The 26,322-nt window shown below is 34.3% G+C and overlaps 1 protein-coding gene and 1 long non-coding RNA gene across 6 annotated transcripts in view; one reads left to right on the forward strand and one right to left on the reverse strand.

The window, feature by feature from the left end:
- Positions 1-16,541, forward strand: part of LOC116667714 — a 36,903-nt gene extending 20,362 nt beyond the window's left edge. The window contains exon 4 of the long non-coding RNA XR_004324716.1: positions 16,412-16,541. This is a non-coding gene — a long non-coding RNA (uncharacterized LOC116667714). The remainder of the gene's footprint in view (positions 1-16,411) is intronic.
- TMPO (thymopoietin) lies at positions 830-26,320 on the reverse strand. Of its 5 annotated transcripts, XM_032493578.1 has the most exons (9): positions 25,771-26,313; positions 19,956-20,082; positions 17,819-17,977; positions 12,417-12,514; positions 5,647-5,766; positions 5,452-5,547; positions 4,922-5,032; positions 3,832-3,920; positions 830-3,039 (listed from the first exon to the last, which is right to left on the reverse strand). In XM_032493578.1, exons 1-9 carry the CDS (start codon positions 26,047-26,049, stop codon positions 2,751-2,753), a joined length of 1,368 nt encoding a protein of 455 aa, XP_032349469.1. In that variant the 5' UTR covers positions 26,050-26,313; the 3' UTR covers positions 830-2,750. The 5 variants fall into 5 exon arrangements, with proteins under 5 accessions (XP_032349469.1, XP_032349470.1, XP_032349471.1 ...); XM_032493579.1 differs by lacking the exon at positions 5,647-5,766; XM_032493580.1 differs by lacking the exons at positions 5,452-5,547; positions 5,647-5,766.
- Positions 26,321-26,322: the final 2 nt, after the last annotated feature.

Genomic DNA, 26,322 nt, shown 5'->3' on the forward strand with positions numbered 1-26,322 from the left:
GTTTAGAACTTAGAGGCACCACCAAAGTCATGGAAGGAGCACGGCTGAATAGAAGTGGTTCAGAGTCTATATATAAGAGCATTAGTCTTTTAGGTCCTCTTTGCCATTCTCACATGCACAGACTATTTCTCAGCTTTGCAAAGTTGGGTAAGTTTTTTAACCCCTCCAAGCATCAATTTTCTCATTTGTAATGAGAATAAGAAAATACCTACTTCGTGGGATTATCATGAGGATTCAGTGAGTCAATACATATCAAGTGCACAGAACAGTATCTAGCAACATAGTAAGCATGCAATAAAGCATACTTTATCATTTTAAGCCTTTGATGCCATTTGCTTTCAAATTGATTACAGTGTATATATTACTTTGAGAACCACTAATTTAAATTAAGTCACATTTGGGGGACACATGAATGATGGAAAGATAAAGGCATTTTCACCTTGAACACAGTTCCATGATGAATATACCACAGCAAAATCTTTGCTTTGTCTCAAAGCAAAGCTAACAATCACGAGTGCCACAGATAAGTACTAAGACAGGAAAATTGAGGGAAAAAAGGAAATGGAGACTGAAATGAAGTAGCTGCTATACTGTAGAGTGAGAGGTGCCTCTGAGAGTTTCCCTACATCATTTTATGAGTATAATGGCTATACACTACTTACGTATGAACAAATGAGGATCAGATTACAACAATGATTAGAAGCAAAACATAAAGGGTAGATTGCAATGAAAACTAAAACTCAACAATCCATAAAGATCACATATAAAATGTTACCAGGAAATCTTAAAATTTGTGCTATTCAAAAAGTATTTATTGCAATGACAAAACTAGAGGTTAATTACTATTTTATTATTGAATTATAAAGCCTACATCTACAATCTTAATCAGGAAGAAATGCTTTGCATTTACATCAAGGACACATTTATTCTAGTGGAGTAAAACAGACACAGACAAAAGACCAACTACGCATTAAAAAAAAAAAAAAAAAAAAGACTACATGTTTTTACCTGGTTCTACTTTGCTATTTTGGACCATAGCTTTCCTATTAGAAAATTGATCTCACATACATATTACATCTGATTTATCATTCCACATTTCTGAACACTAAATGCAGCCTCCCACAATTTAAAATTATAAGCAAAAGATTGAGAACAATATGGTAAACAAAGTTTAAAAACAAAGTAAAAGTAGATAGCTATTACTGTTGAGGCAAAGTTGAGTAAAACGTGCCCCCTCTGTGGCTCATCTCAAAGAAACACTTTTACTCAGAGAGGCAAGCATTTCTGAGCTAGGAGTAAGTTTCCCACTGTGTTTGCAGCGACCAGACCTACAAATGTTTCTGGTCAATTGCTAAGTGAGTGAAAAATATCTACAAAATATTTAAAAGCTACAGATCAGGTGAGGGCTGATTAAAGTCAAAATTGTGTGCTGATTTAAATATACATTTTCAGCTTTTTCCTGTTTAAAAAGTATCTTTTTATTTCAGATGATATTTAAAAATAACTTACATTTTTAATGTACTTTATGGTGAATGACTGTAAAGTTAAAACTCAAATGAGTAAGTTCAAAATTTTTGTTTTACTTGATTCTACTGAAATTTCAATTATCTATTGTTATACATGAGGTAAGTTTTAGCTAAAAAAATAAATCAACCAAAGAGTTAACCATTTCAAGAGTAAACAAAAATCATAATGCCCACCTCAATTTCAGAGTCTGTAAATTTATGAATTAACTACTGTGCATCCAAGACAAGTTTACTATGTAATTTAAAAGCAAATAGTTTTTGCACTTTCAAATCAAATTATGTTGGGGAAACTTGGCAAAATTTTTCAGTAACAGAAAATAATTCAGTAATGAGTCCAAATGGGACCTAAGACTGATGTTTAAAATGTCTAACTTCTAAGTATGCATGTGCACGTGCACACACACACATTTATCTAAAAATATTTTGGTAACAAATTGGATTGACAGAATAAATGTTTGCTGTAAATAAAAAGTACAAGTTTCCAATTACAGACTTACAGAGAGCTAAACAGCTTTTAAAAACATGTACAGCCAGCTAACAGTTTTCTAAAACATATATAAGTTGCACTGAAAGATCCCTGCTAAAAATCAACTGCATTTAAATGGGTCTTACTGAAGTAGGACATTCATGATACTAGAAATCTTTTAAAAAGTGAGTACAATAGGGCTACAACAATAACATTACTATTAATAAAAGTTACAGAAGAGATTATCGCTGTACTTTTCCCCATAAACACCATCAAACTTTGCTGCAGTTACAAAAGTACAAGCCAAGTTACTTTTTCTCTTACGGAATTTCATGTTTCACATATCTCTAGTTTTTATTCAGCAGAGAATACTTAAAATCTTTTCTGTAAGAATTCAAAGTATTTAAGTGTGTAGCTTCACGTTATACTACCACGTTTGCCCTTCTTGTTTCCCAAATACACAAAAACAATATACACTTTTCTCAAAAAAGAAATATGTCCACATTAAAAAAATAAAGCCTACAAAAAAGTTCCAGAGCTAAAAAAGATTATTCATATGGCACGAAGTGATCTCCTACTAGTCCAAAGTCCAAAATATTACATGAAGTCCATTTGTATTTCTTGTTTGCTTTTCAATGAAATACTACATTTACTGAGGTGAAATCACATTATTTTTTGTTCTTGAGTCAACAAGTATACACAAATGTTTTTTTAATAGTTATTAAAAATAGGAGACCAAGTTGAATGTGCCAGAGATATCATTCATTGGCTTTTTTAGACTCATTATTAACAAACTTATAGAATGGATTTCCTTGGTTGGTTTCCATAGCTTGATAGACCAAAAACAAAAAAGTGGCCACAACAACAAAGAGCAAAATTTTTATCCACATGGGAATGGAGCGTCCCTTTTTTGTCTTTTCTGACTTGACATCTGCCAAGGGTACATACTTAGGAATATATTTAGATGAAAAAGATTCCTCCATCCTGAAATCACTGAGTTCTAACGGCCGGCCCGCTGCCCCTTTGATTGGTCTGCGGCAGCTAGCACTGTTGGGAGTGAAAGGAGAAAGAGGAAAATATCAGATAAAATCATGGTTTAGATAAATAATATAAAATGTCATTACCACTCCTAATTCTAAACACATTTCTTGAAGTAATGGTAGAAAAACTGTCATATAATAAAAACAGTGAGGTCAGTCAACCTATTTAAAACTTTTATACATTTTCATTTAAAAAATTAGGTGCATATCTTTTGTTAGAAAATATTATTCAGAATATTGATAAAATACTCTCTGAATCTGCCTTGTTAAAGGCTTTTTAAGGCTAACATATTTAGGAAATAAGAGGAAAAAATAAGGTAGTTTGGTTGTGATGCCTTTAGTCAGGAAACAATTCAACAAATATCTAAAAGCAGTCTTTTCAATTAGAAAAGAGAAACCCAGGAATAAAAATGATTTCCTTCTTACTGGCTTTCAGTTTAGATTTAAAAGTAAGAATTAAATACTAGGTAAATATTTGTTTACAATCCTTCAGCTTAACAAGGCTAATTTTGAAACTGGTTCAACTTTCAAGAATATGAACTAGTTAGAGAATTAAAGTGTTCCCAAAAGAACGGTTTAATTCTGAGAATAGAGGTACAATAATTTTGTGAAGAATTAAAAATTAAAATTCCTGTGTGTGTGTACATATACATACATAAAATCATGTTGTACACCCTAAGTATATACAATTTTTGCATGTCAAATACACCTCAATAAAGGTGGGAATGAATGAATGAATGAATAAAACACCCTAATACTAGCAGAATACACTAATACTTGTTTCAATGTATCTAAATACCTAATTCCTGTTGGTGTAGATGCTTCAAAGGGAAACATTTCCTTAAGAATATCCCTTTCTACTCTTCTTTCCTCTGCTTTTTCTCCCACCTAGTAAGAAACAACCACAAGTTAAAAATTAGTGTAAATGTGCAATAATTAAAGCATAATTCTAAACAGAAGTTTCAGAGAACAGAACGCACTTAAGTCTATCCAACTTTTACAACTGCCATTTCTAACTTCATTATCACTTAATTATCCATACACTTCCAAGGCTGTCTTCAGATTTCCTCAATGTAAAAATATGTTAATGTAGTGGGGATGAGGGAACAAGGACTGTCACACATTCAAATAAGTTAAAAAATAAAACAAAATTCAGTACTGCTAATATAGTGGTGTAAGTTCCCTTCAATACTCTTCATTAACATTTAACATTAAAGGTACATTATTTCTTCCTCTGTTAAGAATTTTGTAATAAAATCAATGATCAAATATAGAAGACATCAAATTAAGATGTATCTTTTAGCAATTTTTAGTATATGTTTTAAACTACAAAGTCAATTCAATCTTCTTAACTAAATAAACAAATTTTTAAAACAACCTGATTGTTTTGCTAAATTACCTTTATACCCAGATCAAAATAATCTTTGCTAAAGATTCAGTAATATTATAATGTATCATGCAGTTAGTACTTTAAAGCTTAATTGTATAGGAGTTAATCAATTCAGTTATCATACAAAGTCACTTTAAAGCCCCATTATCTGATCTCTCAGTGAAAGATAGTACAGCTTCCCCCACAGCCCAGTGACACTTTCATCTTACATCCATAACAAAGAGAACATATTATTAGCACACAAATGACCACTCCCTTGAAAACTGGAACTTAAAGAGGCACATAGTAGCAAGAGGACAGTATTAGCATGTCACACTATATTAGTTACTTCCCACTGTCACTAACAGAAGTGTGCTTTTAAAATAATATATACATACATATAAACACACATACTGCCCAATAAAGAAAGCTCTACTCCCTCCCACTCCAAAAAACAAAATACAAATATTTCCTCATTAAAAGATCAATGATAGCATCGATCTAAATTTTATTCATTTACTTCAGCTCTTGTCAATGGTTTCTTTGGTGTTCTTCTGGGTATGTCTGAGAATTCAGTGATTGGCAGAATAGGAGCTGCATGCTTGAAATTTCCAGTCACCCTATTGACAACCTGCCAAGATTCAAATTATTCAGACTCAGAATTATCCAAATATAACAGACATGTTAAAAGAAAAGAAAAAAAGGTATTTGATTTCTGTAATATTTGAAATGTTCTCTTAATAAAAATTTAGGAAACAGAACCTAGAAATAAATATATTCTGTGCTTCACATGTGAAGAAAGCCTTATTATTTAAATATATTAGCAGAAAAGTACCCTTATATTACTAAGAATTCTTGAACAATGAATTATAAATATATTAAAGTGGCTATACTGAAAAATTCTAAAACTCAGAATTATATGGGGAAAATGAATTTAAAATGTTTAAAACATGTAAGTCTGAGGTTTGCCAGAATTTACCACCTCCCCAATTCTAATTAAAGGACAATTTACAAAGAATACCACTTGTATAGTTTATGAAACATATTTACTAAGGTTTCGTTGCTTGAAGCCATTATAGTTTCAGCTATGGGAGTACTCTCTGAAATTATTGCACCATCTATACGAAAATGTTCTGAAGTTTCCACCTGTTAGTTTGAAAACAAAACAAAAACAATAAATATAAAATAATCACTAAATCCCTACCAATCTGAAAACCCAATTCTAAGCAATAAGCCTTGCATCACCCTTTTCCTCGGAGTTCTTCTCGACCCTCTTGTAGATTCCCTAGTTAATGCCTGCAGAGGTCCGCCTTTTGAAGATCCACTTGTCCATTCAGTCTCAGTTATTCCAGCTTGAGAATAGCTCTATTCAAGCATCGACACATTAATAAGTCATATTCTAACATCAAACACCTTAATAATGGCCATAATAGCACACTGAGAAGCCATGAAAAGTTTCCAAATGCCAGCATTTGCAAATAATGCTACGCCCTCAAAATATTTCTAAATGTAGATTGAACAGGTATGTAGGCATCTGAAAACACTTCAAGTATGGTAAAATACACTAGAGTCCAATCATAGCTCACTTATTACAATACAAGTGAGGGGAGCTGGGAAGCACATCAGTTTATCACTGGCTTCTTTTGTGACTTGTACTTTGCTATCTCACTCTAGTATCACAGCTGTCTAAACAAAAAAGCAGGCTGATCATGACTTGTAAGGAAGTCATTTGTTATATATAACAAATCAGTTTCCTTATTCTTCTCATGTGGTTAGGATTATTTAAATAGAATCAGTTTCAATTATAATCCATAACAACTATCTCAACTTAAAAATTCCCAGGTGTCAAACTCATCTTAGATAAAATTGAGCAGCATCAAAAACGTAATGGTCATCTCTTTCATGAACAGGCAAGACTAAAATGTCACTGCCAAGCCTCAGTGCTACTCACTCCTCACTACAGAAAGAAAATACGAAGAGAACACTGTTCCCTTCCAGTTCCAGATTTACTTCTCCCTGAAAAGCCAACTGATTTTTCCTCATTTAAAAAATAATTTAGCAGTCCCCACGTAATAGTTTGAAAACCACCAGCCTAGGGCTTCTCAAACTGTAAACTGCGTATCAATCACCTGAAGCCTGTGTTAAAATGCAGATTCTGATTCAGTAGCTCTACAGTTAAGCCTGAGAAGCCTGAGATTCTAAATTCCAAGTATCAAGTTATTCAAACTTTGAAATCACTATTACCAGATGATGATTTCAAATTCTTTTAACTAGAGGACATCCATCAATGATTCCTTATACTAGAGTATGCTTATATTGTCACTTTTACTTTCAAGCTGATATTTTATCTAGATATCTGATGTTTTTATATCCATGTCAGTGTCTATTAATTTTAAAGACTCTTATCTCAGGACAAGAGCAATCATCCAATACATATGCTAATTTGGCTGGAAGCAATACTACCAACCCCCATAAAGTACAGACATAGTCTCAAACATCTGATTTTGTATCTACCTATATTTGGGATTGACCTTTTAAGAGCTTCCCCTTTGACTCACAATCGGAATCTCTGCTATCAATTAAGACAAACTTCTTGAATGAATGCTTAATGTTAGTCAAAAGACAAATTTGTAAACAAATCACACACATATATAATAGATGCTTACTAATATAATAATTAAATTCCTGATTATCTGAATAGAAAGGAACAATAGTTTTAATCTGAGGTTCTCAATCCTGGTGGCATAGTATCATATGGGAAGCTTTTTAAAAATACCAGATACCCCCAACCCCACCTTAGACCAATTAAGTCAGAATCTCTTCCAGAAGGGCCTGGGCATAAATTTTGTAGCTCCTAAGGGGATTCTAATGTGCAGCCAGGGTTGAGAACAACTGGTTTAAGACAATATAACTAACTTATGATGCATCTCAAAGCCAAGTACTTTTTAAAACTACTTTCACAACACTGCTTCCTCTTTTTTAATCAATTGTTCAGTGTCAGTAAAAATAATGTGAGAGTATTTTTACAATATTCTAGTTTGACAGTCTATCTGGTATTAACAATGTATACTCAGTATTTTAAAACTCTTCAAAGAATTAAAAACATTACTTTAAAGCACTAATAAAGTTATCAGTTATGCAACTAATGTAATATAAACACTAGATATTTTATCTATGTCCATGAAGGTACGTAAGGGGGTAGAAGAGAAATACTTTTTCCTTAAAATTGGTTATCTACCAAATTCCAGGACTTTCCATTTGTTATGTTTTATTCTTAATAAATAACTGAAATAACCTCTCCATCAAAAATTTTACCAAACATCTATTGAAACTATTATGGTTAATACAAAAAAAAGTTTACATTTTAACTTGTTATATTTGACGTTAAAGGCCAAGTTCCATTTAAAGATTCTTTATTTTCTTCTGTGGAGGAAAACACAAGAAACTCTGGTTGCCTGTGGGAATGGCTGGGAACAGGGGTAGGAAGGACACTTATGCTTTCTTTTGTTCAGGTTTATTAAATTCTTTGGTTGAGGACTATCAACCAATTTTCTTACTTCTTGACTGTCATTATCTGTCTAATTTAGAATTAATCATTGTCACAGAAAACTAATAGATTATCTTTCACACAACCAGAAAAGATATCCTGAAGATTAAAAAAAAATTTCTCTACCAGAATACTGTACACAAGTGACTTTGAGAAGGAAATATAAATAAAAAAATAACAAAACTGTAATTCAGTGTTGTAACTGCTTAGTAAGATGGACCAAACAATTACTGATTGAAAAGAAACCCATTGCTATGTAAAATTTGTAGTTAATGTGGTTGCTATGTGCTCTGAGGCCCAAGTAAGAATTGCAGTGTCATCTATTTTCAGAAGATGTTCTATAGAAAGACCTCAATTTATCAGGGAGACAACAGGAGGAAGAAACAAAAGAAACCTATCAGGTAAAAAGTTATTCAGAAGATATTAGCAGTTGAGGCACATGAGAATGCAGGAACTGGGTTATATAGGAGGCTATAAATTCCAGTCTGTAAAAATATAAGCTTTAAACAAAAAATTTACACAGAACTAGGTTAAAAAGAAATAGTCAGGATACTTAAAAGCCACCTTACTTTGAAGAACTATCAAACTATCAGTTTAGGTAAAACATGACCAATATGGTTATTTATATTAAGTTTTAAAAAAAAGCATCATAGTCCTTTATTACAGAAAGGTACTCTCATACATGACTTGTGAGAATGCAAAATGCTTCAACTCTCATCCAGGGGAATCTGGTAGCATTTAGGAAAATTACCTAATTTCACTTCTAGACTTCCCAAAGATAAAGTGGCTAAAATATGAAATGACACATGTAAAAGGCTGTTTGTTGGTTCATCTTTGCATTATTCAGAACAGCACATAACTGAAAACAATCCAGATATGCACCAAAAGGAAAGTGGCTGAATAAATTACAGTACATCCATAAAATGCAATCATGCTGTGGTACAAAGCAAGGAGGAAGATGGCTATACTATATTCGGATATAGAGTGGTATCTAGGGTATGTTTAGAGTAAAAACACAAAGACAGAAGCCTGCCTTTAATATAAGGAGGGGAGCATAAGTAAATATATAAATCTATGCATTTAAAAAAATGCATTAAAAATATAAAAAAAGAAAAAAGACCACCTATGGATAGAAGGAAGACAGAAGCCAGATTTCTGACTCTTATCTTATTTTGCGTAAATAAAACCACACGTATATCTTCAACAATTTTAAAATAAATATGAAAGAAAAAGAAAAAATTCTTTCATGTGACTTTTTAAGCACAGTATTCTGATTTTATATCCTGAAGAAAAACTGCCCCCCAAAATCTGAAACTGCAATTAGTAGCTTTATTGTTAGTAGTAATACTGTATTATTTAGACATATATACACAGTGAAAACTACATAAGTAACAATATTATTTTAAGAACCAAGACAGCATAAGAGAAGAGGTACAAGTATAACACCTTAAGTTAGATAGCCTGCATTCATACATTTGAGGAATTCATGACATTTTCTCTTTCTGAAAAATAAGTACTCTTAGCTCTATCTCCTGGAAAAACCTAGAACAATGACAACATGGTAGGAATGAACGCCCTAGTATCCAGACTGTAGGCATTCTCCAAATAATATTTTCTATTAAAAGAATTAGGGTTTCTTGGAAAAATGGCTGATTTGATAAGGGGCAGAAAATAAACATGAGTCTAGGACATCTTACCAGAAAATAAGAAAGTATCAAAGACAAATGGGGTCAATAAAAGGATAGAGGAACCAACTGAAGAATTTCCAGTGGCTAAAGATGGCACAATTTGAATGCAAAAAAAGAGTAATGATTGCAGTTGATCATAAATCAAATATAAAAAAAAATGCTAGTAAAAAGATCTTACTGATCATCTTTCAAAGTGACTAGGACACTTTAATTTGGAAACTGGCAAATAAAAGGCAAAAAGGAAGCATTTATCCTGGCTCTCCTATATGAATTTTATTTCAAGGTAACTAAGCAATTCACGAAGGAAAGTTCTTTATAAAAGAATTCCAGTTATAGATGTAAAGGAATGAGAGAATGAGAAAAACCACCATTTTATAATTTCAAATGAAATAATGGATCTAGGCAATAATCATGGGGATGGAGGATAAAGAATGCGTGTTTAGTAGGCACGGGGTCCTAGGTTCTATCCCCAGTACCTCCATTAAAATAAATAAATAAACCTAATTACCGCACCCCCACAAAATTAAAAAAAAATTGTTGTCATAACCATTAAATAAAAGGGTGATGTGTAACTTTATAATGGATGAATCAGGCTTTCAACATCTGAACCGATTACTAATTAATCTTCCCATCATCAAAAAGACATCATACGCCTCTAAAATGATGCAATGTGACAGCCACAACACCATTTATGAAATATTCTTGTCAAAGTAACTGAACCCAAATCTAAACAACCCTCTAGACCTGTGCTGTGCAAAGTGGTAGCTACTAGCCACATGTGGCTATTTAAATTAAAATTAAATTAAAATCTCAGTTTTTCAGCCACACAAGTCACATTCCAAATATTCAATAGCCATGTGTGGCTGGCCAGTGGTTACTATAATGAACAGCAGATAAAAAAGTTCTGTCATCACAGAAAGGTCTATTGCACAGCCCCATTATAGGTCTAACTTCCAGTTTATAGGAAATGTAGGGTACAGAAGGGCAAATTAAATTACATGAAGAAGCAATCTGCTAAGTCCAGAATGTGAGAAATTCTGTAGAGAACTAACCTGGTTTACCAAATAAATGGAGGGAGGGGAAATAGTTACAGACTTAAAAAGACAAACAAAAACACCAAAAGATATGTAAAGCTTGTTTGAAACCTGCTTTAATAATTCAATCATAAAAGAGATATTTCTGAAATTGGAGGAATTTGAACATAGATATGAAAGAATTATTATACACACATGCATAATGCCACTATCACACCTAATAAAATCAATAATGCTTCATATCTAATATATATGTAAATAAGAAGCTCCTATCTTTTAGAGATATATACTGAAATAATGACATTTTAATGTGTGAAACGATATGTCAGAGATTTAACAAACTCCAGCAACAGACAAAAAAAACCAAAGGAATTTAAAAAGTTGGAGGGTGCAGGTGAAGATGAAACCAAACTGGTAAAATGTTGAAAACTGTTGAGGTTCTGTGACTGAAGGGTCATTAAACTCTTCCCACTACTTTTCTGTATGATTTAAATTTTGTATAATAAGGCCATTGTCTAATCCTGCCTGTCATCTAAATCTAATTTCCTTTGACTATTTATCCTTTAGATTCCAAGTCAAAAAGTTACCCCTTAAACCATCTTAAATACCATCCTTCCTCTCTTTTTTAACCTATTATTTGTCGAGTCAATACATTCTTGCTAGCACTGTATCATCCTGCCTTCATAAACTAGACCCAAATTCTCCATGCTTGTCTATTTCAGTGTCCTTCACTGACTTTCCTTGTTCCTCTTGCTGTTATTTCTTTATTCTTCAGCATGCCCCTGCAGCTCCTCCCTAACAGTACTAGACAAAATGACAACAAAGTATGTTATTCCAATCTTTTGTTCAGTATTAAAATCTTTTCATTCAAAGCTCTATACATTCTCCATATAGTCATGAAGCTCATTTCTAACAAACAGTTCTGAAATTCAACTTAACTACATCAATCCAAGAGAGAGAGACATGGCTTAAGAAATCAAGAACACTTCCGCTGAGGATGTGTGACTTTAAAATGACAAAGAGAAGATGGAAAAGATAAACAGCCAACTAGACAAATCTAGCTAGACAGAAAAGGATAAAGAAAACAACCTTAGGGACAGCTGACTTGTAAAGTGTCATCAGCCAAATTAACGCTAGATTAGTCAATAATCTGTTCTCTATAAACTGAGCTCATTTATTCCTGTGCTTATTTTTTTCTTAGTTGCTTACATTTCCCTTTTGGAAAACTGAATCTTGCCTCATCCACAATAACAAAGGTAAAATTTCATCTAGAATAAGGAAAGAAAAATATGGTCTTAGGACCAGACTAGCTTTGGAGTTGAGGGGAAAGCCACAGAATATAAGGTAAGTGAAAAGTAAAAGCAAAATCAAAAATCTAGAGATAAAGACACAGTGTAAAACTCTTCCCTGCTTTTTAAAAAACTGTATCAGAATTGCATCAGCATTTCCACTTTTTAAATATTTCTCTTAAAAAGCAGTATGACTGGCTCTGAACCATGCTTAGCACAGAATCAAACACAAACGAGGCATTTATTAAACATTTGCTTTTGCAGTAAGCACAGGCTACAGCACTGACAAAACACACAAAGTTTAGATTTCTAGTGCCATTTAATGAACAATGGAATGAACACTTTGAGTGTGCTGGAATTTGAGTATCAACCATTAACCAAAGGCAAAGACACAGGCAAATTAGTGTTTCAGGAGATTACTTATACCCAAATACAGCAACCACAAGGCTAAAGATACCTGATTGTGCTCAACTCTTCTTTGCTTGAGTGTTACCGGAGTCTTTGCTCTGCCCTTTAGTGGTTCTCTCTTCTCAAGCTTGAGCTCTATTTTAGAGTCTAGAAACAATACCGGAGAAATCATTACTCTTTGTAGTACGCAGTAAACCATAATGTAATCCCAACATTACTCTGGAACCCTGGTTTCTAGGCACAGTAATATGTAAGGTAAGTCTGTCTACTAGTTTTACCTCAATAGACCAGAACTAGTTAACTGCGATTTCTGTCTTTAAAAACTCTTCCTTCTGCATTCTTATTTTACTCAATTTTGTTTATCTCCCCCACTCCTTAATCTGATCACTACTTTTTCATATTTCTTCTCCTTTCTTTTTTTCTGAGACTAATAGCCTGAAACATACAGTGAATTCAAACTGCTCCCACAGTTTAGATGTTAGATGTGGGAAAAGAACATTAAAATACACAGTTGTTACCATTCTTTTGTCCACACTGTGCATTATTACTATGTAAACAAAGGTTAGTTATTAAAATTTAGAATATGGAAGGGAAAAAGCTATTTTAAGAGTGAAAAACCACCTTATGGTATCAAACTTCTAATAATAAATAAGTGCAATGACAATATACACAAGTACAGCTTTAGTCTCTCCACTTTTTTTGGTGATTATAAAAACCCTGGGTACAACTGAAGAGGTAAGGAGGAAACTTGTTCACAGAAAACTACAACCAATCACACATCACTTCTCCTTTTCCCCATAATAAGGTAGTATTTCTTTGAACAGAAGCCAGTGCATATATATTACTCAGCATGTAACCATGATGGCTATTACCATGACTCAAATACACACACACACACACACACACACACACACATATATACTATATATGTGTGTGTGTGTGTGTGTGTGTGTATCTTTTCATAGGCTTCAATATCCCATTCTCCTAGTCTTGATTTTATCACCATTTGAAGGGCTAGATTTTCAAGAGACTAATAAAACTTTTAGCTTCCACATTTTTGTGAAAGCCATTTATCGTAGTACAGCAAAATTGTCAGTTGTCACTTCTAAAACTTCTCCATTATCAAAAAGTTCAGTTAGATTACTTTCTTAGCAGAGACAGAAATGGAGTTAATTCTTAAACAGAACCTTAGTTTTGCATGAATTCAATACAGTCATGCTAAAAAGTAGTCAGGACAGCTATGTCTTGCTAACTATTTAGTCTAGTACTAGTCTCTCTAGTCTACTTGCAAGCTTCCCAAAGATGAATAGTGATTTTTACCATGTTAGTTCAAATAGTTCAATCTTTATTTAAGATTAAGGCATCAACTCCACCCTCAACTTCCCAATACTTCTTTGAATGGGTCTATTAATATATCTATGGGACAATCCTTAAGCATTATAAAATCTTATGTCTGTTAACTCAGAATCTAATAATTAGAAAGCACAAAGTAAAGAACCCAAAAATAGTTGGGCAGAAATTGATTAAACAAATAAGCATCTGGTTACAAATTCCAGTAGCCAATAAACACATGGTCCTCAAACAGAAGAAAAACCACATAATACTTTGAATATTTTCAGCTATACCACTGGAATGTTAAGTGTGTTTCTAAGATGAAATGGAAAAGGGATATCCATCCACAAATACCTAACTGTTACAACTCCAAGAATAAAACACACACACAACATGTTTGTGGAGACCACACAAAACTGTTCAAATTTAACAACTTTATTGAAATTGCAGAAGCAGTCTACAGTAATACATTAAAAAAAATCACATAGCACTTAGGTACATGTATACATGTACATTTCAGAAGACAAATAACAAATAAAATTACTCCCAGAAAGCTGCAAAGATGGACACGTAGAGTCTAAGAATATAGTAATGACTAGAAGTACCCAAGGGACTATATTTTGCTTATACTTAATATTACTGTTTTCCATAAAAATACAAAGAAATTCAATTATCAAATGCCTCTCTAGTTAGACTCTCATCTTACAATCATAGAAATGAAAACAGAGAATGATATATTGCTTTATATAGACACAAAGAAACTAGGACATAGTATGATTTCTTATGACTTAAAAAAGTAAATTTGCTTTCAGAATTTTAGATTGTCTAATCATCCATGAATTACAACATACATTAAAAGTGCTATTAAAAAAAAAAGTCCCATCTTTTCCCAGTATCTAGTTTATCTGGCAAACTACAGTGATGGTGAGAATGAATCATCCCAGAACACTTGGTCTACAGCAGTATTTCTCAGTGTGGTCCATGAACTGTTCACTACCAGTCCATGAAGAAACAAGGCATTTGCACCAGAATATAAACTAGCACCCTATTTTCCTCTATCAATAAAATTTTACCACAAAAATAAACCCTGTCATTGACTGATCTAAAAAGAATCTCTAGATTAAAATTCTAGTGTATTGCTTATCTTGTCTGTGGATCAGTAATATTATAGACTGGCACTCTGAGTTGCACTGATTGTGAATATTATGAATGATACTATAAACGTAAGTAAAAAACACAAGTGACAAAATAAGAGAAAATATGTAGACACGTTCTGGAAAGTAAAAAGTTATTCAGTAAAAGTTATTTAAAACTGTGAAGATTCTACTTATAATCTAGTTAATGGAATTTTCTTAGTTTTGAAGAATTGTAAAATCTTAAAATAGGAAAGACAACTATTTGAGGAAAAAAATGATCAAGAAAAGCTTTAAATTGTTCGTTATCATGCTGTCTGTGCAACTTTAAAAAGAGGCAGTTATATGGAGGCAATTTATACTGCAAGTTAATAGGCAGAAGCTCGATACTTTGATACCAGCCTATTCTGGAAACTAAAAAGACCTTAAGCTGCCAAGTTCCCCATATCAAAGATAAGATAGATGTCTTTATTGTTAACTTTATTAGTGTTTATTTCCACGCTTTTTAATTATTTTCAATCCTTCTCTTCCAAGTAACATTCCACCTTTAAAGGGAACAACAGCCAGCTTATTCTTAGAAGCTGGATTAATTTTGCAATCCTTTAGCCAGAGATACCGGCGACCTAAAGTAGAAGATCCCATAGTATGCGCAGCCATCTTTACTTCATCAAAGGCAGCTTCACAAAGAAATAAGGCTGCATCATATGTTTTGCTCAGCATCCCAAGTGCCTGGTGCGTTCGACTAGGTTCTGAGCTAAGAATTTGCGCAGCCTGACTAATGTCTGCCTGCATAGCCCGAACTACAAAGGCAGTATGGGTTGCAACCTGCAATGCTGATGCTGCAGCTTCATATGTTCTACAAAGTGCTAAGTCCAACTGTTTATCACAGGACTCGTTGGAAACTGCCTGAATACCTGTTGGTGGAGAGGCATCAGTAATAAGCCCCAGGATTTCATCATCTACTTTTGGAACTGATAATATCCTTGTTGCCTCTCTGGAAGAAATTGGATACTTGCATGCCAATGAAGGCAGTTGCTTGTCGATTTGCTGCCACTCCTCTTCAATTACTTTTAAAATAGATTCATGGAAGGGAAAAGACAGTTCAGGAGCATCTATTTTATCATGCTGAGATTGCATAGACATTTCTATGCCTAAGGTAGTGAGTGAATGAGAGACAACAGTTTTTGCAAAAGAAGACATCACTTCAGGTCCAGGCATATTTTGAAATGCCACATAGGAACCTGAATCCTTTCCCTCCACTGACTTTTCACTGAGTCTAGGTAATTTTCGTGGAGGAGACAGGGATTCAGTTTCTCGAAAATCAGATTGATCAATTCTCTTCCGTGTATTTTCTACATCCAGCAGGGGTGTAGAGTTAGAAGTCCCAGGCAAACTACCTACTCCACCCTGGGCCAACAGAGAATTGACATAATCTCTGATTGCCTGAGCAAGCGGTGGAGAAATTATGTGTGATCTCTCAGACTCTTCTAGTGCTTTCCTTTCACTGGGGAGAATCGACTGACCTGAAACATGGGGCCTCTCAGTACTTAACGGTTGAATTCCACTTTTCTCTCCACAGTAAATATTTTCTACTATGTCTTTATAGCAAGCACTGGTGGTTTCTTTAATCAGTGAAGGAGAAGCTGCAGCAGAGACCAACATGGCAGCGAGTTCATGCTGAGAAGATGTCGAAGAACTTTTCTCTAAACATCTATTATGGCTAGACTTGGAGGAAATAAACAAATTCCCTCCAGGGGCTAATTTCTGCAACTGTTCCCTGCCAGGCAAGGTTGTGGCAATAAGAGGTTCCCTAGGTGGGTCTCCCTTAGAAGTATGTACTTTCTTAGCTGCCTGTCGTTCAGTCCTGCCCAAAGGAGGACGGGTGGAGATTTCAGGAAAAGAAATACCCTGAAAAAATCCACCAGAGGGAGTAGTTGGAAGTTCAGAAAAAGGAACAAAATCCCTAGTGGACTTCACTTTCTTGTGTTCTTTCTTCTTTCCTGTAGAGGCAAAAGAGGCAGGAAGTTTAAGCATTACTTGTGTTTAAGCTGACTTTATTCTTTGCCTCTTTGCTAACATAGTGCTGTCGAAGGAAAAGACTATATTTCATACTCTGAACAACCAATTTGACAGACTGTGCCCTGGCAGGCAGTGCTCATGGAGATATAAGCAATTTGAGTCATTAAATAGTCATGAAATTAACAAAGAAGTCATATGAATTAAAAGTTTATAAGCACTAAGTTGTTCTTATAAATAATAAATTTTAAAAGGTCATTAATTTCATGTACTAGTCTCAAAAATATTTATATACCATGGCCAAATTTTCTTAAAATAGTCTAAAAATGTCAAAATATTTGCTAGAAAGCTGTCTTGAAATAACATCATCTAGCAAAAACTATAAAATTAAATTTAAATGCTTACCAAGAGAAAACATGTCATATGTAAATACTATTATATATAATTATGATAAATCAGACATATGTAATAAGAGATCTTAATATTACAGAATAAAGAAAGCAAATTTAGCATGAAATCACTTATACAGATTTTTTAAAGTACAAAACAATACAATGTATTAGGCAGATGCATATGAAAAGGTATTTAAAAACAGGCTGGATAGCTAAGCATCAAAATAATGATAGTGGTTGCTTCTGTGGAGATGATACTTGGAAAGAGGTAAGTGGGGAAACTTTGTCTCTATTTGTAATACTTTATTCTATTAGAAAAATGAGATTTGCAGTAAAAAAGATAAAGATAACCTGGCAGTTTAGGTAACAAAAAAATTTGACATTTGTTTCTTAGAATTCTCAACAGAAGGTATTTAAATCAAATTACTTAGAGGACTACTTTAATGATGTGAACAAAATTTACATGTATCTTGGTAATATTATTGAAAATTTTATCTTCATGGTTACTGTATCTTATGAGTCTGAAAAATTTTGATTTTTGACTATATGCTTTATTAATAACATCATTAAAATTTTACCTTCTTCATTGTCACTGTATCTGTCAGAGTCATTACTTCCATTCTGTCTTGTATTTTCCACTGAAGAAGAAATTGTTGGCAAAGGAGTGGAAGATCTAGATTCTGTTCCTTGTTCCCTCAGTTTCAACAGCTTTTTCTCATATAGCTTCCTGGTTGTTCCTGTATTAAGGCAGAACTTGCTTAGTACTTGTATTATTTAAGATCCAGCTCAGACATTATCTTTAAAAACATTAAAATGTTACTTTTCACTGTTTCCTTTTCTAAAATCAAGTGCTTAAAAATACTATATAATGGATTCTTTTCTAAAACATGCGTTTTTTTTCTGGGACTTTAATACATAATTATAACAGGTTTTTTTTAGTAACATGGAATACATAGGTCTCATTATAGATCACATACTGAAGAGCAATGTATGACTATTTTTGACTGAAAAGCTTTTAACTTTGTATAATTTCTTAGTAATATATAATAGTACTTGCCTTTATAGAAAAATCACTTTTATAAACAGATTGTACTCCTATGAATGACTATGATTAAAACCCTATTAACTCTAAGATATTAATATGCCTATAAAAGGCAATTTAATTACAGGAAAAGTCCTATGAATCACATTTTTTAAAAGTAGAAAAAAAAGTATACAAAATGAATTTATTTGACACATAACACTGTGTAAATTTAAGATATTAAGTCATATTTAAATATAACTATGTTGCAGTAAAAAAACCTTTTACGAAAATGTTACAAATAGAAATTATATTTCAATTAGATAACAAAATAAAATTGATTATAAATAATTTAGTAATACATTTCAACATCAATGACAATTTAAAAACAAAAATAGCTTTTACCTTCTGTTTTACACTAGGTGTATATCTTTCCCTGATTTCCATAAGATGAATAAAGCAATGAATATATTTTTAAGAAACAACACATATTTCAGAATGTTATATATAAGTAGTCTTAAGATGAACAGCTGGGGAGGGGGAACAAGGAGACGCTGTTCAATGGGTACAAAATTTCAGTTATACAAGACAAATGAGTTCTAGAAATCTAACGTACAGCTTGGGCTATAGTTAACAGTACTGTATTATAGCCTTGAAATTTGCTAAGAAGGTAGATCTTCAGTGCTTTCACCACATAGACACACATAAAACTATGTGAGGTGATGTGTATATTAATTAGCTTGATAACGCAGATCATTTCATAATACGTATGTATAATAAAACAGCAAGTTGTATACCTTAAAGGTACAACTTTTGTCAATTATACCTCAATAAAGCTGGAGGGAAAAATAAACTGGTATAGCAACATGTAAGTTAATGGATGATGATACACAATACAGTTTCAGCATCTCCCTTTTGTGTCTTTAAATGAAAAATGTAAAAAGGGTATCAAATGCTGGTTGGTAACTATATTAACAGGCTTATTATCATCTATTTGGAAGCAGTACATCAAATAAAACAAAATTCTAAATTCTTATTTGGGTAAAAACAAACCCCCAAATCTCCAGTGTTCAAAATTTTATATAACCTAGAAGATCAAATAGAACTTTCTCAATTTCCAAGTTGAGAGAGTTGACGTTACTGCCAACACTCCAAAATTAATGCACAATCAGCCTTGAAACTCACCAACTAACAGTAACCAAATGATGGAAATCCAAGGTATTTAGTTCCAAGTTTCCTCTTTTCAGTTTGTTTTTTACCGTTATCATTCTTAAATTCCAATCAAGACAAGACTTTTTATAAGTTAATGACAACTGAAAGTGGGTGGAGGCTATGCTGGGAACTGAATAACTTGAGGTATATTAACAAGTCTGTCACTAACTTACTGATTTGGATTAATTTAGCCAGCTATGTTACCTCAGATGTTCCTCAATCATCATATAAAATCTGTATATATCTCACCAAGCAGTGTGATGTGAGCACACTACAAAACAATCTCAACAAAGGTAATCCTGAAGATCACCTAGTTCAATTCTCTCATTTTTCTCATTTATAGTTAGGGGAACTAAGATCCGGTCATATAAATGATTAATAAGAGACTGGCCTTTAGAATCCAAACTCTACCTGCTAGACAAGAGGGAACACAGTTTGGGGTACTGCTTCCTAAAAACATTTACGAAATTTTATCAACTTACCCACAATAGGACCAGGATTCACTCCATACTTCACAAGCTGATCCAGAAGCTCTTCATTAGTGAGCTCTGTTACATCTAGATCATCTTTATCTTCTTGTCTGGGTTTATCAGTTTTCTTTGTGGCTTTCTGTAAACAAAGTCCAGTTATCATTTCCCACATGAATTTAAAAATGCTCACTTATGATGCAGATAACACTGCATATAATAAACATGCAAATTCATCTTCAAGTTGACTTATATTAGGGCTTAGCAATTTAATTAAGAACAACTCATTATTTGAGGACATTTTCGTAAGTTCAATTATAATTATACAAACCTAATAGCCCAAACTCAAATTTTAGATATTACTATTAAAAGAGGCAATTTTGGTTAACCTATCTAAAGAGGTGATAGCATCAAAAATTCAAAAGAGCAAAAGTCTGGGTCTAAATATTTTCATCTAGACCGTTGTAAATACAATTTAGTACTGGCTTTTCACCGATCCTTAAAAGTTTAAATTAGTCCAGGAAAGTTTCAGACTTTACTATAAAGGTTTATACATGTTATGAATAAAAATGATTTCCTTTAAACAAGCATATAAGAACTTACGAAGCCCAAAAGAATATTATTCTTGTAATACTGTGACTTTAGTAGCCAGTTTTTGACCCATAAAGAAAGTCAGACTTTATGGCTACATATCACTGCTGACACAACTTTGTCTATATGACAATTTCACTAAGACTACTTGAAAGAACATGGAACAAATTGAGAGAAATTTTGCAGGCAGTTTTTAAAATAATTTAAGTAATGGCATTATTTACTGGAAAAACTATATAAACTTCCAAGGTTAAACAGCTAAAGTATGGTTACCTTTTAGGGTTGTGGCAAAAAGCTTTACAAATGCCTCAGTAATCCCAGAAAGCATCATAGTACTGAATATAAATGGCTGTTTAAATAATGGCCACAAACATCAAAGTCAATGTAGGCCCAAACTGCTATTTAAAGCAGAAGAGTCAATACTGCATCCTAGAAATATTTTATGCTAAATGGTGAAAATCAGAGTTTGTATGGGCTGCTTACTTTCCAATGATGCTGAGAGGGGGGAAAAAATCAGGCATTATTTGCTCATGTACTAGAATTTGTTTTTCAACCAAATAAAAATGTGAAATACTTCACATAAAGAACATAATAAGAACAATGATGTCAATTCAAGAGAAATCTTTTAATATAATTTTTTAAATGTCTGTGAAAAGTTACTGAGGGTACTTTCAGAAGGCTTTAATATTGCACTAATCTAGGATCATCAGGCTCAAATCTTAAGTAACCCATACTTTGATGTCAAAATAGATGCCTAGAGACTAAGAGTTCTAGATATCAAATTCTTGAATTCTTTAGAGAAGACGTTTTAAAATCAAACAGACCTAACACTGTGACCTACTTGAATTTTCCAAAAACCGTGGGCAGATTGGGAAGAAAAACTCCACTGTATAACATAAATACTTGAAATAAAAGAAAATGAATCAGGTACAGATTACCTGTAGGAAAAAAAAAAAAAACAAAACCCTCTCATCATAAGAATGTTCAAATTCTACTATCAACCAAACATCCAGGAATTTCAACTTCTTGAAACAGCCTGAGGTTTTCAAGAAATCTGTCTCTGACTCTTACCACATTGTTTACTTTTTATTAGTTATTTGTATATATGCTCTACTTTCTCCAGATGGTAAACTCCTTGAGCAATAGTCCCTGAGTCTAGTTTGTTATCAAAACCTCAAAAAACTTTTGGAAAAGCTACTTCTATTTCCAAGTCTTACCCCACTCTGAGCCCTAATCTTTGGCCTGAGAATCTGTATTTTACTGTGTAGCTCAGGTGATTTTGGATGTGGCATTTAAGAGGGTAACAGAAAGCAAGAGCACCATCATACTGTATCTCAAGTCTCTTAAAAGAAAAAAAGCCTGACACCTGATAGATGTTTTGTTGAAGGAATGAATCAAAGTGCCATCTGGTGAGGAGAAAATAAACCAATTATTTTAAAAAGTTAATTTCTTATTAAGAAATAACAAAGACTTAAATTGTGAAACAGGTAGTATGGTATATACAATGATCAAGACAACAGTTTCAACCAGGAAGAAGAAACCATTAGTTGTACTGATTTTTGCCTCCAGAGAGCTTTTTTGTTCCTTTAAGTAAATCATGTAATCTCTTACTAGTTTCATTCTGTCAAAAATACCGAGTAGCAACTGTATGCCAGGCACTGTTCTCCAGTTTCTTCCCAACTATTAGATGACCTCTAATGTCTTTTTCAACTTTAAAATCCAAAAGTTCTAAGATATCACCCATGAGCCACTCTTATTTAAATCTCTACCATTAGCAGCAAAGATATTGATGTATAACAATTACTAAAAGATTCTACTGAAAATTTATGTACCAAGTTGTGTTCTAAGTGCCTTATATGTATTAACTTATTAAATCCTAAAAATCCTATGAGAAAGATACTAATATTACCATTTTATAAGAGAGGAAATTGAAGTTCAAAGTTGTTTAGCTAACTCAGGCAATATGCATACTAAGTTATATGTTAACATTTGAGACTATGTATATATCATTTTCACTAATTAACCTCATCTAATTCTGAACACATTATGGTAACACTTTATTGCTCTGGTATTAAATAAAGACAACAAAATTCAGTAATCACGTTGTAAATAGTAGTATGTGCTGTAATTGCTGAGCTCTAGACACCTTCACAAATGCAACCTCGTGTAACCCCCAATCCTGAGTAGCTATTGGATTATTCCTGTTTCAGATTAAAATTGAGCATCTGAGGCAATGTTCATTGTTCAAGATCAACTGAATAAAGGCAGACCTGGAATTTGAACAATTACAATTCTAAATTTGTAAACTTAACATCTTACTGTAGAGTATGGTGGTCAATTTATGTTTTACTCTTTACCGTTCTGTTCCATGTCATTAAATATTTCCTGTTAAGAATTCATAATTCACCAGATCAGACCATTCAAGTATGTTATTCTCCACTGGATTCCAAATAGCTACATTGCTTTGCACCTTGGAACTAAAAGGCAAATCATCAACTCTGTAAATGTTTATTTTTTGTCTATAATCTTGATAGTTTCAACACAAGAAACACCAGTATCATCAAGATGCATAAAATAAGCTTAGAAATAAGAAAACTAAAAACTAAAACCAAAATTGAACATGCACATGTTTTTGTCCTATCACACCAAGTGAATCTGTTCATGACAATGGCTAAAATGAAACAATTTCTCCTTTAAATAAAAATATTCCTTATAAACTCATGTTTAAATAGAAGGTATATGCCATGTCCTTGGCCAAATCCATATTAATGTTTGATTTCTTTTAAAATGTTAAAACATCACCATTTTTAAAAACCTGCTTTATCTGAAACTCTCAAACATAATTTGACTTTCTCCTAGATTATACTCTTTAAGAAATGTGACTCTATATTATAATTACATATGGGGCTAACAATAGAACATAAAATATCGTATATATAAAAGGAATATGCCATGAAGAATAATTTCATATATTCCAATTATTATAAATGGCCTAAAGGTTATTTTCCTGTAAATCAACATTTTTTTCCCTATGCTTGATAAAAAGTCTATTCAACTCCTTAAATTATAAACTGACTTTTACCTAATGTGCTTTCAAGCAGAAAATGTTACTGACCATCTATGTTTTTTCAAGTTTTGGACACCACTGCGCTTAGCCCAGGGCACACATTTTTGAGTTTTAAAAACTCAAGGTAGAGAAAACTTAAAGCTAGGGCTATGAAATAGTTCTCTATATGAACTGAAACATTAAATGAGATATACAAAGGATTCAGCATGCTACTGGACAGACTAAGTTCTCTTAAAACGTTAATTCCTTCCACACCGAGCTTGTTTGCATGGTGCTAATTTGGATAACGTCAGAAATTTATTGAGATAATCCTAGAATTTAACTATGGTGGTTGGCAGGTCTGCGGAAACCAAACTCCTGTAGTTAAGAGAACATAGCAGGAACTCAAAAACATTAGATAATTGAACTGAAATTAAAAATCTTAACATTCAGGTCTTCATACACCCCAAACACAAGGTAGATTGGGACATACGCTCTTAGAAAAAGTTGAAGGAAAAACATCTAAATCGAGACGGTTGTTTCTGCTGACAAAGAATCATCAAAATAAAAATGAATACTCCTATCATAAACATACAACCAAATACTTCCATGGTTCAAGAATGATACATCTGCACAGAAGACCAAATCAGGACTCTATAGAAGGCCGTTTTTTTTTTTAAAGTGTTCTGACTTAAATGGAAAATATTTCATTTTCAATCAAATTTTTACTAAAATAGTTGGAATATTACTTTCTTTTTCAGAGGGGTTAGGGAAAAACAGATAAGGGATATGCTTTACTTCAAAAGTAAATTTCTGCTTAATAGAGTGCAGTGGCTTTCTTCAAACCCACAAAAACAAAACATCAGAAACAATATGGTGCGATTGGTCTTTTATTTATCAAACAAATATTTATTTGGCACTACTATATGCCTGGCACCGATTTAAGACATAAACGTTTTCAACTTTTCTAGAACCCAAGCTAAGATTTGCTTAAATCTACATGTCTATTGTGTCTTTTATGTCCATCTGGGTAGTCCAGAAAAAACATCAGATTTTTTAAAAACTAAAGTTAAATAACATAACTTTAAAAGAAGTACTTTTGAGTTATTCTAGTAATCAGTATCAACAACTCCAAGCTCCACTTTCAATGTTTTACAAAGCACTCTGTACGTTACACCAATCACTAGTTTTAAATATATCCTATTATGATTTGAAGCCTGGTAATCAGGCAGATTCGTATTACAAAACAGCACATAAAATCCCACAGAACAAAAAAAATGAACTATTCTCAAATCAAATATGCATTTGCTGGAGCCAATCTGAGATTTAACCGGGATTAGATATTCCAAATTGCAACACTGACAGAGCAGAATGTCATGAAATAAACATTTCTCCTGATTCCGAAGTCCCTCTTTTCTTCATGCAAATTTACCAAAAGGAATAAAACAATAACAATCAAAATCTAAAACCCAAGCCCTTAGTAACTAGAATCTTCACGTATTTGAGCGTCTATGATAACCGCTCAAAGATGTATTTTAAAATGCTCATTTAATTTAGAGAGATGCTGGTAAAGTGTAACACAAACAAGAAACACATAAACGGTTCAAAAAGCCCTCCATATGCAAAAGCATAAAAGGGCGGGAATTTCCTTAGTTCAAATTTTGGTTAGATATTAGTATGTCACAAATTGCCCTCCAGGGAGCGCTCTGAGACACGGTTACTGGTCATTTCAGTTAATAAAGCGGGAAAACGCTCGAACGTAACCTACAGCCGTTTACAGCGGACCCTCTTCAGGGCTTTTAAGAAGGGATCTTAAGTCCCAGTCGAAATACCCACTCTCGGCGGCCGGTGGTCCCGGAACACCGAGCCGTTCGCGCGCGCCCGTCACCCTCGCGAAACCCGAGAACAAACGCTAACTTCACGCCTCCCGACACGCCGCCGCCAAGACGCGCACCCCGCGGCCCCAACTTCGGGGCTCTCCTCTCCCGTGTCCTCCCGTCCCAGAGCCTGCGGCGAAGGGGCCGACTCCAGCGTCCGCAGACCCAGAGGCCACCCTCCTGGCCGCGCGAGCGGACAGCCCCGCCGCGGAGGAGGCCCGAGGGGGCGCCAAGGAGGAAGGGCTGCCAGCGCGCGGGGAGGAGGGGCGCCCACCGCTAAACGCCCGCCTTTGTGGACCCGGCCGGGCATCCTTACCCTGCCGACGGCGGAGCGGCTGCGGCCCGCGGCGGTGGCCCCGGAGCCGAGGACTGGGGTAGGCTCGCGCTCCTCGTCGCTGGAGAAGTCCGGGGGCCCCTTGCTGTTGGCGCCCGCGGCGAGCGGCGGCCGGTTGCGCGCCGTGAGGTGCTGCAGGTAGAGCTGCACATACACGTCTTTGCGCTGCTCCCCGGCCGGGAGCGTCACGTTGTTGGCGACCAACTCACTCTTCAACTTCTCTTTCGTCAGGACCGAGGGGTCTTCCAGGAACTCCGGCATCTCGGCGGCGAATCCCCTTCCCCGCCGCCCTCACACCCGCCGCTCACGCCGGCGCGCTCGCTCCTCGCCCGGGGGTGGGGGGGGATCCGCGCTGCCGCCTCCAACCCTCACGGCTCCCGGCCGGGACTTACGCCGCGGAGCACAGCGGAAACTCGCACACACAAAGCAAAACCAAAGCCGGACACAAAAGCCCTAGCTGCACAAGTGCGGCCAAGTGCAGCTAAGCCAGGAGTCCACACCAACCCCGGCCCACACACCACGGCCAAGGGAGAG

This window comes from Camelus ferus, chromosome 12 (assembly GCF_009834535.1).
Source record: "Camelus ferus isolate YT-003-E chromosome 12, BCGSAC_Cfer_1.0, whole genome shotgun sequence".
In the NCBI taxonomy this organism is placed as follows: domain Eukaryota; kingdom Metazoa; phylum Chordata; class Mammalia; order Artiodactyla; family Camelidae; genus Camelus; species Camelus ferus.

Coding starts and splice junctions, on each gene's coding strand:
- TMPO (XM_032493577.1), bottom strand. CDS start 26,049: ATGCCGGAGTTCCTGGAAGACCCCTCGGTCCTGACGAAAGAGAAGTTG. Junction 20,083..25,770: donor GCCGCTCCGCCGTCGGCAGG/GTAAGGATGCCC, acceptor CTTTGTTTACAG/AAAGCCACAAAGAAAACTGA. Junction 17,978..19,955: donor GAATCCTGGTCCTATTGTGG/GTAAGTTGATAA, acceptor GCCTTAATACAG/GAACAACCAGGAAGCTATAT.